Source organism: Falco cherrug, chromosome 13 (genome assembly GCF_023634085.1).
Source record: "Falco cherrug isolate bFalChe1 chromosome 13, bFalChe1.pri, whole genome shotgun sequence".
Taxonomy (NCBI): Eukaryota; Metazoa; Chordata; class Aves; order Falconiformes; family Falconidae; genus Falco; species Falco cherrug.
In genome coordinates this window covers 35,071,718-35,082,706 of record NC_073709.1, presented here as the reverse complement: position 1 = coordinate 35,082,706, position 10,989 = coordinate 35,071,718, and the positions used below count along the sequence as shown (strand labels likewise).

The 10,989-nt window shown below is 42.0% G+C and overlaps 1 protein-coding gene across 6 annotated transcripts in view; it reads right to left on the bottom strand.

Moving 5' to 3' along the window:
- The window catches only part of TTBK1 (tau tubulin kinase 1), a 122,961-nt gene that overhangs the window by 68,493 nt on the left and 43,479 nt on the right, over positions 1-10,989 (bottom strand). For all 6 annotated transcript variants that reach the window (XM_055725466.1, XM_055725469.1, XM_055725470.1 and 3 more), the window contains 2 exons: positions 8,762-8,902; positions 7,387-7,491 (listed from right to left, as the gene is read on the bottom strand). In XM_055725466.1, coding sequence (XP_055581441.1) covers positions 7,387-7,491; positions 8,762-8,902 — 246 coding nt within the window. The remainder of the gene's footprint in view (positions 1-7,386; positions 7,492-8,761; positions 8,903-10,989) is intronic.

Here is a 10,989-nt window from a genome sequence, read left to right as displayed (position 1 = left end):
AGTTATTCCATAACATCATTCTCACTTATCAGCGATACCTGTGCCAGCTCAGAAGCCACTATCACATATGTGAAATCAGAACTGCTCTCTCACACCATGAGCATCACCTTTTATTTACACAGAATTTCACCTGCCAGTTTATAGCCCCCGCCCCCCCCCCCCCATTTTCTATAGCTGCCCCTTACTTTTCCCACAGCACACTCTGTCCCATCACTGCTATTTAGACCAGTCTCTGACCTGCACACACGTGCTCTATTACTCTTCCCAATGCATTGACTACCTGTGGCAGCAAGTGGTGCCTCAGGAATAAATGCATCCCTTTATTTGTCTAAATTTATCACCTGCTTCACTGAATATCTTGTTCCTACATTAACCAAAGAGAACAGAGGCTCTCTCATTCGCCTCTCAAGACTTTACAGTATTTTACAGACTTTATGAAATTCCTTTTACTCACTTTCTTGTTCAAGTTATAATCACAAGCTTTTCGATCCCTCTTCATGCGAGTTTGTCATTACTGTCTTCTGAATACTGTCTAGCTCTGCAATACCTTCTCTGAAACTGGATGGGTGGTATCTTACGCACCATCAACTGTTATCTCATCTAGATTTGTATAAAGGCACTAAAAAAGATTTTGTAGCTTTCATCATCCTGTTCCATGTGGACTATAACAACTGCATCACTGGCTCGATGCGTCTCAGCTAGTAACCTGCCTCCAGCCCTCCAGAAGGTGCTTCTGGATATCCTACAGGTAGGGTACACGTAGTTGGGCAGATGCAGTCCCTTTGCATTCTGTTTAATTGGGCATGTGCAATACTAATTTTTAAAAGGTATAATGTTGGTTCAGACCCCATGTACCAGAATGAATACTTGAAAGTCTCCTAAAGAACAAGATCAGTAGAAATGTGGTTAGCTGGGATGTAATGAGGAAAAGTCTACACAGCTTTTCTAAGGGAAAGCAGCATATCACCATAAGTGTTCTCTGCATGATTTGTGTATATAGACAAGGGAAACCTAGTTCATACAGTACATCTAAGTTTTAAAAAACATCAGCTCTTGAGAAAGTCCACACTTCAAGAAATTATAGCGCAAATGACAATGTTTCTCTCTCATTTGAGAGGTAGCAATTACGGTTGTCCTTTAAAGAGGCAACAAACTCAAAGACCTGCACACAAGAGCTTCATGATGCAACCTGGTCAAAGTTATGTTTTCAATTTCCCCTCTCCTGTTACATTATTTATCATACAGTGAGACAAGAAAGTTTTGAGATCAGCCAACTTCAGAATTTGATTTCCTTTAGATCAAAGTTTAACTGTGATATTCTTGATGTTTAACAAAAACTTTGGCACAAAAAGCATGAAAATTTTGATTTCGTTTCCCCCTCTATTTATGGTATTTATAAGCAGCACAGTAAAGAGGCAACTAACAGAGCCATAGCAGTTGTGACAGCAGCAAGCAAAACAAGGCTACAAAGGGGCCCAGAAACTTCGCTCCAGACAGTGTGGACCTGACGGAGTCTGCAATGGTGGTGGTGTTGGGCCACAGGGCCTGGTCCCCAGCATGGGCTGATGCAACTATGTTTAGCACACTGGAGACCTCAGCCCAGAAAAAGCCCCAAAGAAAGAATGTGGTCATCCACAATGGGCTGCAGAGAGCACCTGCTGCCTCTGCAGTGGCCTCATTTCTAGAAGTACTTTGGTTGAGGTGCAAAGTTGCCAGGTGAAGGAACTGTGGTGAGGTGGGAAAGAAGGTGAGCAGACTGTGTAGCATCAGGGAGGGTGAACAAGAGATCAACAGAATCTCTGCAGAGCCTCTGAAAATCATAACCCTTGTTATACAAGTAAAAAGGGACAACTAGCAGTTGTGCTTAAAGGAGCAACAGATGGAGAATCTGAAGAGGAGGGAAGCTAGCAGCAGAAGGAAGGCTCCAGCTCCACATGCAGACCTGCAGTTGCAGAATTGATTTAGTAACCTGGGAACTGGTGAGGAGGAACAAGACCTGCCAGGAGAGCCAGCTGAGCCTGAATCAAAAATCCCTACCAAGAAGCAAAAGGTGAATGATGGTCACTGAAGACTTCTTCCTGCAGGAAATGGAAGCCCCATCTAATGGCCTGACTTGATGTCTCAAGAGCTTTGTGGCTTGTTGAGGGCCTACATATGGGATGATAAGGACAGATTGCCAAGGTTTGTGTGGCCCTCTGACTATTTGTCATTGCTGCTCATTCATGGGAGCACCAAAAGCACCTGTTTTCCAAGGGATGACTTTGAGTATACTAATTGTGACTGATGTGTGGGCATGGGGGCCCACGTGCTGTCCTCCTAAATCCTGCCAATGAGTGGGAAAGACTTAGGTAGAAGTGCATGCATCCTATAATTCAGCACCTAGCTATGAAAGACAAGGCTTTGGCTTCTACAGCCATGTGTCTCTCTTGAGGAAAAAGGACTGTTGGTGAAAGAAGGGACCCGTGTGACAGAGTGGCAAGACCAACTTTTGTGATAGCTTTGCATCTAGGCTTGCTAACCTAGTGAGAAGGGCTTCAAGCAGGTACAACAGAATCTGAAGAGAAATGGAAAAACAGAGGCTGTGAGGAGGTGCCCCGGGAGATGATGATAGAAGCTCTCATGCCTCCCCTGAGAAAGCAGCACAGCTGGCAGCCCACCTCAAGTCCCTGTCCACAAACATATATACACATGAAACAAACAGGAGTAATTAGTGGTCCATGTGTGATTACAAAACTATTATCTCACTGGGATTACAAAGACTTGGTGGGACAGCTCACATGTCTTGAGTGCTGCAATGAATGGAAAGGACTGAGAAGGCAAGAAGGTGCATTTGCACAGGAGTGGCTTGAATGTATGAAGCTTTCCTTGGAGCAGGTGATGAGACAGTCACTACTGATGTGTAAGTGATCAGCACCAACTAACACAGGTAAGCACCTGCTACTGACTACCTGATCAAGAAGGGAAAGTAGATGAATCCTTCTTTAGACAACTGAAGGAAGGCTTGCAACACAGCAGGCTTGAATAACTCCTGCATCTGCCCAGAGAGGCAATATGGTGGGGTGAAGCAACCCAGGAGTTTTCTGGTGAGCACTGAGCATTGAGCAGAACCAGAAAAACAAGACATGAAGGTTCAGAGTCACACACAGACATGGGGGTGTGTGTGTGAAAAGGACAAAAGGACAACAAGGAACAGGAGCAGAGTTTCTTCTCTCCAGGATTAGATCATTTGCCCAAAGTCTGGAAGTCTTAGGTTCAATAACCTCGTCTTCTATCTCTCCTGACAGCAGAGTACCACAAACATCATGTATTTAAGCCACAGGCAGAACAGAAACAGGTGTATTGTAATGTCTTTCATTGAAGCTTTACACCCTTGCACAAAATTAAGACATACTCCCTAGAAAATGGACCTCAGGAGTCTGTCAGCCCTGGAGATGGCCCTGTTTACTGTGACTAATTTTTCCACTCTGTTTCCATAAAGGTGTAAGTATTGAGCACAAACAGATGTTATTAAGGGTAATGGACAAGGAACACTTTATGAATTATCACTGACACTGCTCCCTTGAGAAAGGGGAAATCCCAGGTCAAACACACTCTGCTGAGTACAGATCACAGATCTTAACTGGTATTTGACACCTTTCAAAAAGGAGAGTGAGGCTTGGAAGGGCAGGGAGGAGCAGTACAAGAATCAGCATCTCCTCTAGCAGTTTTGTCAGCTGCCTGTCTTTTCCTTCATTTCCCTGTCTTCAAAAGTGTTTGGAAACAAAACCCTCTGGAAAGAGTAAATTTTTTGCACTAGCAGCCTGTCCTGTTTATCATAATAGCCCGAGTCCCTCCTGCTAGCTAGATGTTGGTTCTGATCCAAACGCCAGAAATGCTGATGGTAGCCAAAGTAACAGCCTTCAGCCAGGCCCTAAGCAGTTTGCAACACACAGCAGACACCAAATGGTTACGTAACTGATGCACATCTGCTCTACCTGTCCAAAGGAGTAACTGTCAAAGACTGACTTCTACAGCCCTTGGAGAAATAGGAAGTAATGAGACTGTTGAGAACAGCTGAGTTCCCCTGATTGGTAACAGAGGGGAAAATTGTTGCTGATGCTTCCTTACACATCTTCTGGCTCCAGCCATCTTCTGTCTTTATAGTGCAAGCTGAGTTCCTACAGATTGTTATCCAGGAGATTTTTTAACATCTGACAAGGGGCAAGAGGTAGAGGGGTGAGACCATTCCTGTGGAAGCAAATCTGCATGACAACAGCTTTTCTCCAAAGAGTAACATTTGTGCTAATATTAGCATCCCACATAAGGTAGATCAGTTTTGTTTCCCTAGAAGCACAGAATAAATTCACATTCAGAATAAATTTGGATATAGCTAAGCCAAGTGGCCCACAACTTAACAAATGCCAAGCAATCAAGGTGCAAAAACATACAAACCAAATATGCATGACTCATCAGAATCTTAGCAAATTAACAGCTCCCTAGGTAAAAGCTACTGAGGTAGCCCTTGAAATTCAGGAGTCTGGAAAGCCAGAGTGGGAACAGCTGAGGATGAAAGAACTAATGCTCAATGAAGATCATGGAGGGTAGAAATGACCCCACCTCAGAGCTTTGTTCAATCTCTAGGAAATCAAAGTGAGACCTTTTTTAGTGATAGTCTATGCTATCTGCCTTTTCATATAAAAAAATTAGTACTGTTTGACATCAGTGAATTGCACATTAAAAAGTAAATATGTAAAGTCAGTGCCAACACAGATTTCTAGAGGTTTTTTGCTCCACAGAATCACTGGCTTTTCCCTTTTTAAAAAGTGACCAAAAACAAAAAGGCAAAAGGTAAGTTAAAAATCCATAACAAAACCACATCATCCTAACAGCCAGGCCCATTATCTGTACTACCAGCAAGTCATTCAGAGTCTTTCTGAAAAGCTGACAAGCAGGACTAAGATTATGAATTTCGGAGAATGTGAAAATCAGCTAATACTTTTTAACGTATCATTCATAAATTATGACAATGCTTCTGAAACTGTAGGAAACTGCAGGGAACCTACTTGAGCAGAAAAAGTCTGTTAATAAATGAATACAATTAAAAGCAAAATGCAGACATGCTTGCAGAAAAAGAGAAAGTGAGGTCCTTCCCCCATCTATCTTGTGTATTGTACCTCAGAACCAAATCACAAAAAACCTAGGCTCAGGATGATCATGTTATAAATCTGGGAATTGTATTCTTCATGGATAAAGGAACTGAAGGAGAATGGAGAAAGAAGAATGTACCTTATTGGCTTGAAATAATCTCTTTGGCAAAACAAAAGAAAGTTCTTAATTAAAAAAAGGAAAAAAAAACCCACCAAAAAATCTCATTTCAATTGTCTTCATACTGCCCTTCAACCCCATCTCCTTCCTAATCCTCAGTGCATTATTTGGGCAGCAGTCACACCATGTTTCTTCAGGCAAATGTCTCAGTCTGGTAAGTGGGACTCAAGAGTGGTATCAGAGAGCAGGGACACAAAAGGATCAAACAACCCAGTGACTATAACAATGCTAAAATGGGTTGAAGTAAATATTTCTGTATTTTTTATTGTATCACTTCTGTCAAAATGCCTCACCACCTGAGGTGCAGCATGGGAGAATAGGTACATTAGGTATATGAGACTCTACCCCATACGATCCCCCCACATCCCAAACAAACTGAGACTTTTCACCATTTTCAGCACACTATGCTCCCATCCCTCTGGGGATCCTGCTGTCTTTTTTCAGGAAAAGATTATGTGTCATTAGCCCTTCTATAAGACCCATCTGTGGCAAGCAAGCAACCAGCCACCAGAATAATCAGAATTAAGACCAACCTTCTCAGAGTCCTGCATCCTAATAAAGCCCCACCTCACCCACACCAACCCAAGCAGGACACAGCTTGCGAGACACAGCTGAAGAATCTTTTGCCCTGAAAAATACTAATGTTGTTTCCAAAAACAGGGCCTGGGAGTATTCTCTAAGGATGTAGCAAAACAAAAGTAAAGTAACTTTACCTTAGTGGGAGAAAGGAAGAAAAGAGAGGATCCAAAAGAAGAGACATCTGGAGTAATTAGTTTCTTCAATTGTAAAGAAAGAACAGTGTTCAAACAATGGGACTTGAAAGACAGACATAAAACATAGTTGCTTCACTGAAGCAACGAAGAGATTTTGCAGAAAACCAAATGCCAGTTTCAATCCATAATGGGCTTGAATTCTGATTGCAGAAAGAGGAAAGGAGTGTGGCTGCATTTTGAAAAGGGCAATATGGAGAAGGGTTATCCCCAAACTAAACAGCATTGACAAGGAAGATCAGCAGCACATAGTGTGTGTCTTTTTAAGAATAAGGTGCAGACACAACCTTTGCAGCTGCTCCCATCTACAACTAAAAAGAAAAGGTTTGCAATGTCCAACTGAAAAGACTTACAAAAAAAGAAGAAAAAAATAGAATCCCCCAGCTGTGTTCATCTACTAAAGACACAAAATCTGCTCACTGGTCTTTGTTTTCTTCCCACTCCCCAACCATATCCTGCACTACAGAGTCTCCGAATTTAGCTCTCACATTGTCAACATTTTCCAGAACAACAATTATCTTGCAGATGGAAAAGATGTGCAGACCAAAAGGTATAAGCCTAGGATGAGAAACAGAGACTGTCTGAGCCCACCCTGCTTGCACTGCATTGGAAAATAAATCTAGGAATGCCTGACTAATACTAGACCATCTGAAACTTAACGTATCCTTATGAGTGACCCCAGATAACACAGGACTGGTAAAAGCACTGAAGATAACATACATACCACATGGTGTAAGTTATGCCCCCTGCCCTTACCTTCCCTCTAATACTCCTGCTAAGAAATTTGGACAGAGGGCAATATACACAAAACTAAGCGAGGCAAGGCTGAGAACAGCATTACAGGCTGCAGTTCACAGTAAGCTCGGCCTTAGAGATCAGGTCAGCCTCTAAGTTCTAGCAGTTTTTTCATAAAAAGCTTTAAGAACGCACCAACCTGGTTCCCCAGATTGCAGAGAACTGAACTAGACCAGCCCTCTGGGACTACAGAAATCACATGGTCAGCACTGGGCTCACCCTCTTTGCTTGACCATAATGTACTCAATAAGTATTCCAAACCTGTGGAAAACATGATTATCCTAAAGGGAGGAGGGCGGGGGTGGGGGGGGTGGGGAGGAGCCACATATTTTGTAAGACAAAACGAGCACCCCTTCTTAGATTCCCAACTCAGTTGAAGTCACCTGCTGCCTCTCACCTTGCAGAAAATGTAGTCCAATATAATGACCAAGTACAACAAACACAAACCAATCACAAAATCTTTCCATGCCTAAGCAGTGGCAGAAGTGGAAAAAAAAATCACTTAAAATTTACTTACTGGCCGGACTTCACCGGTAGTGTTGGTATACTGACGGGCCAGACCAAAATCTAACATGTAGCACTTCCTGTATGTTGAAGGTAAGCGGCCCATGGCAAAATTGGACTAGACAAAGATAGAAAGAAAAAAATCAATTTGATACCAGCAAGTTGGATAAGAGTGGCCATTTCTTAACAAAACTTTGTCATGTAGCCCCATATGCCCCTGGCAGAAACATAAGTCAAAGAGAAGAATTTTCAGATGCATCTTAAACATCATGATTAGAGAATCACTGCCATGTCAAGAAGTTCACTTTGCAGATAAGTGACTGTGGTCTCAAAATAACTAAAATTCACATTAGCTTAGCTAAATTTCAGCTGATATGAGAAAGAGCTAAGTTTAACACCACTAGCTCTGCAGTGAGAGCTCCATCACTTGCGTAACAGGCTGTAGTTATTGTAGACAAATTCTTCTGTTTGTGGCTCAGCTGCTAGTGCACATTATTCTGCCCTAACTCCCAGAATCTCCAACCACTGTATTGTGTTACCTAATTTTATCTGAACATTCAGACATCTGAAAAACACTGGGTTCGGTTCTTAGTAAATAAACTCACAACAAGCAAATGGAGCAGCTTGTTTTTAACCCCTATCTTAAAGTTATATCCTTTACCATAATGGATGGTTGCTGAAGGATTTGTGGCCAGTCACATCACTGACTGATTTTCAGCTGAATCTGATCAGCCAAAACCAGCTGATTTTAAAAGCAGCAAATGATTTTTCTGGAAGGAAGATGGTCTCAGGGATGGTGTAGCAGCAAGTGTTCAGGCCAAGCAGTGAAGAGCTGCAGGAAAAAGACTGACTCCTACAGTGAGGCGTGGAATTATTGTGCCTCACCGAAACAGGTGACCAACACTGTGACTATGTTTCTGACACTGGAAACTGTGCTCCATTTTTTTTGTCAATTGCTCAGAAAAGATCAAGAGTATTATTTAGCTAAGTCAAATACATGAAATGGCATTTATTCAAGTGATGGGTCATAGAGAAAGACATCCCTTCTGAACCCCTTTTATAGTAATAATTGGTTGAAATCCAAAAGATTGTTCAAAATCAGATTGCTTCATCATGGGATCTTGACTGGTACAAGTATGATTGACAGCTACTAACCCACCATGGAGCAGCCTCTGCCGATAAAACCTAGTTTGCTGTGCACTTACAGGAATGACAAAACTATACTACTGTTCTGTACTTACAGAAAATAGCCAATGTGTCAGAGAGTAGGAGTGGGCAAGGAGGCCTAAATGCCTCCACTGCAATCTACCCATATTCAGATTGTCTTTATTGACCCAAGCAGACCAGACAGACATAAAACGAAAAGGAAAATTTCCAAAACAACATACAGGCTTGATGTCACGATGCAGAAATCCCACAGAATGAATGGCTTCTATTGATTCCAGGATCTGTTTGCCTAATCTTAGCGTTGTGCTCAGCGTGAAAGTCCCTCGAGGCTGACTCCTTCTGAGATCTGCAAGATTTCGGCCCTGAAACAATCAATAAAATGCTTAAACCATCACACAAAAGCACAGCATTTCACAGCTGCAAGTTCTAACGTGCATTCCCAAAAAATGAAGAAAGGCTAATCAGGCAGGTGCTCACCTTATGTCTGCTTTATTTCTTGTATAAGATCCTACAATACTTCATTTTAACTTTTAAGTTATGTACTTGCTGATAAGAACATACCAGAGCATTATCTTGGGAAGTCAGCTGATGAACTGTTTGGGAAATAGGTTCGGCACAGACAGCAGTGCCTCAGACTGTGTGAGCCCAGCATCTCCTTACTGCTAAGCCCTGACTATATAAAAGCTGATCTAAGAACAACTTTTGATTGTTCTCTGAGCTGTCTAAAGATTAAAGCAGTTCTAAAGATTAAAGGAGTACAAATATGATAAGCAGATCATGAACTCACTATCTATTACACCTCATAGAAGTTTCATCAGAAACTCTCTAGCACACAACTGTCTGGCTCAAGCTCAAATCAGCATTGCTGTGACAATGCCACAATGGGGAAAGCTGATTATCAAGAAAATTATACCCAAAATCAGGAGAGGAGGATTTTTCCACTGACTTAAAAAATACTTATTACAAAAATTGGTAATTTACTTCCAGGTAATGACATTGGGGGGGGGGGGGTGGGGGGGTGGAGGAAATCTACCAGCTAGGCATGAAAAAAAGACAGTTTGGGGAGGCGGGGGGGTGGGAGGGGAAGAAGACAGACTAAACAACAGAAGAATCACAAGTGTTCTTTGATCCCTGCCATCTCAGTTTTGCCTACACCTCTTTAGATTTGTTAGATTTGTAAAGGGAAAGGTGTTAAAATGAGTATAAGCCATGGCAGAGTACCCCTTAATGCACAGAACTAATGCATTTATCAACTGATAACATTAAGAATAAGAGTCCACTGTTTCAGAGAACATGCATCAAGAAGAAAAGTTATAGGGGCATGCTGATTATCAATATACTATAGAATCTCTTGATGCTGCTTCTGCAAAGACATACATGCTTATAATACAAGTCAAACAAAATTCACAACAGAAGATATATGAAAGATTCCAAACATTTGATGAGAAAACACAGATTGCTCTCCAAACCAGTGAAATGCCATCTATTCATCCATCCGTTTCTAGTTCTCAAGTTATTTACAGACATTAAAGGGTCAACTGAACTGGCTCTTTTAGCGTGTGACTAATCTCTCGAATCAGTTTGACCCAAGCTTCACTTCAGGACTCTGGTCCCTTGAACAACCACACTCGACACAGGTCAGCTAATACAGACACAGCCAAGCCACAGCAACTGGCCAAGGTCTTCTCCTTAGCATGAACAAAATAAGACTAAGCTACTTCTCTAGTGCTTATCTTTTTTTTATTTCTGTGACAGCTTACTTAGAGGCAGTACAGATTTGTCATCGCTATCCTGAAAGATCCAAGTTACTGAATAGACGGCAGATCTTTCTTTCCACTGTAAAGTGGTTCCTTGGACACCAACTCTCTTACCCAATGGTAACAGGGAAAAGCAGATTTTTTTCAGAGCTGCACACTGTGCCATAATTTTCCCCAGCTGGTCTGGGATACTGCCTCAGGACACCTGCTCTCCAGAAACAACCCAAGACATGTGAATAGCCAACACTGCCCCCAGGAAAAGACACACACACAAAAAAAGAGCATTATTTTCCAAATAAACACCATCAGGCTGGCTAAGACACAGAGCAGATGCAATGAGTTGCAAAGGTTAGAGTGGAAGCCTCAGTCCCAGTGACTGAAAAGGAAGGAAGGATTGCATTACACAAGTCAGAGGGACACATAAAAAAACATGTCTCAGCAGACCTTGAAGTTGAAGGAAAATTTTAGCCTGAAGAGTAAAGGTGCAAAACTAATGCTTTAAGTGTCTAAGTCTTCATTTGCAAATAATGAAATGATTTTTAGCTCTGCCTACTCTACGTGCTCAGCTACATAGTCAAGAACAGGCTAGAAAGTAAGAGATTTTGTGCAGAGCTTTTTCCAAGGTATAGTCATCTTCATCAGGTTTGTTAAGGACAGGACTGGTGATTTAGGAGCCTTGTTCCATGAGCTCC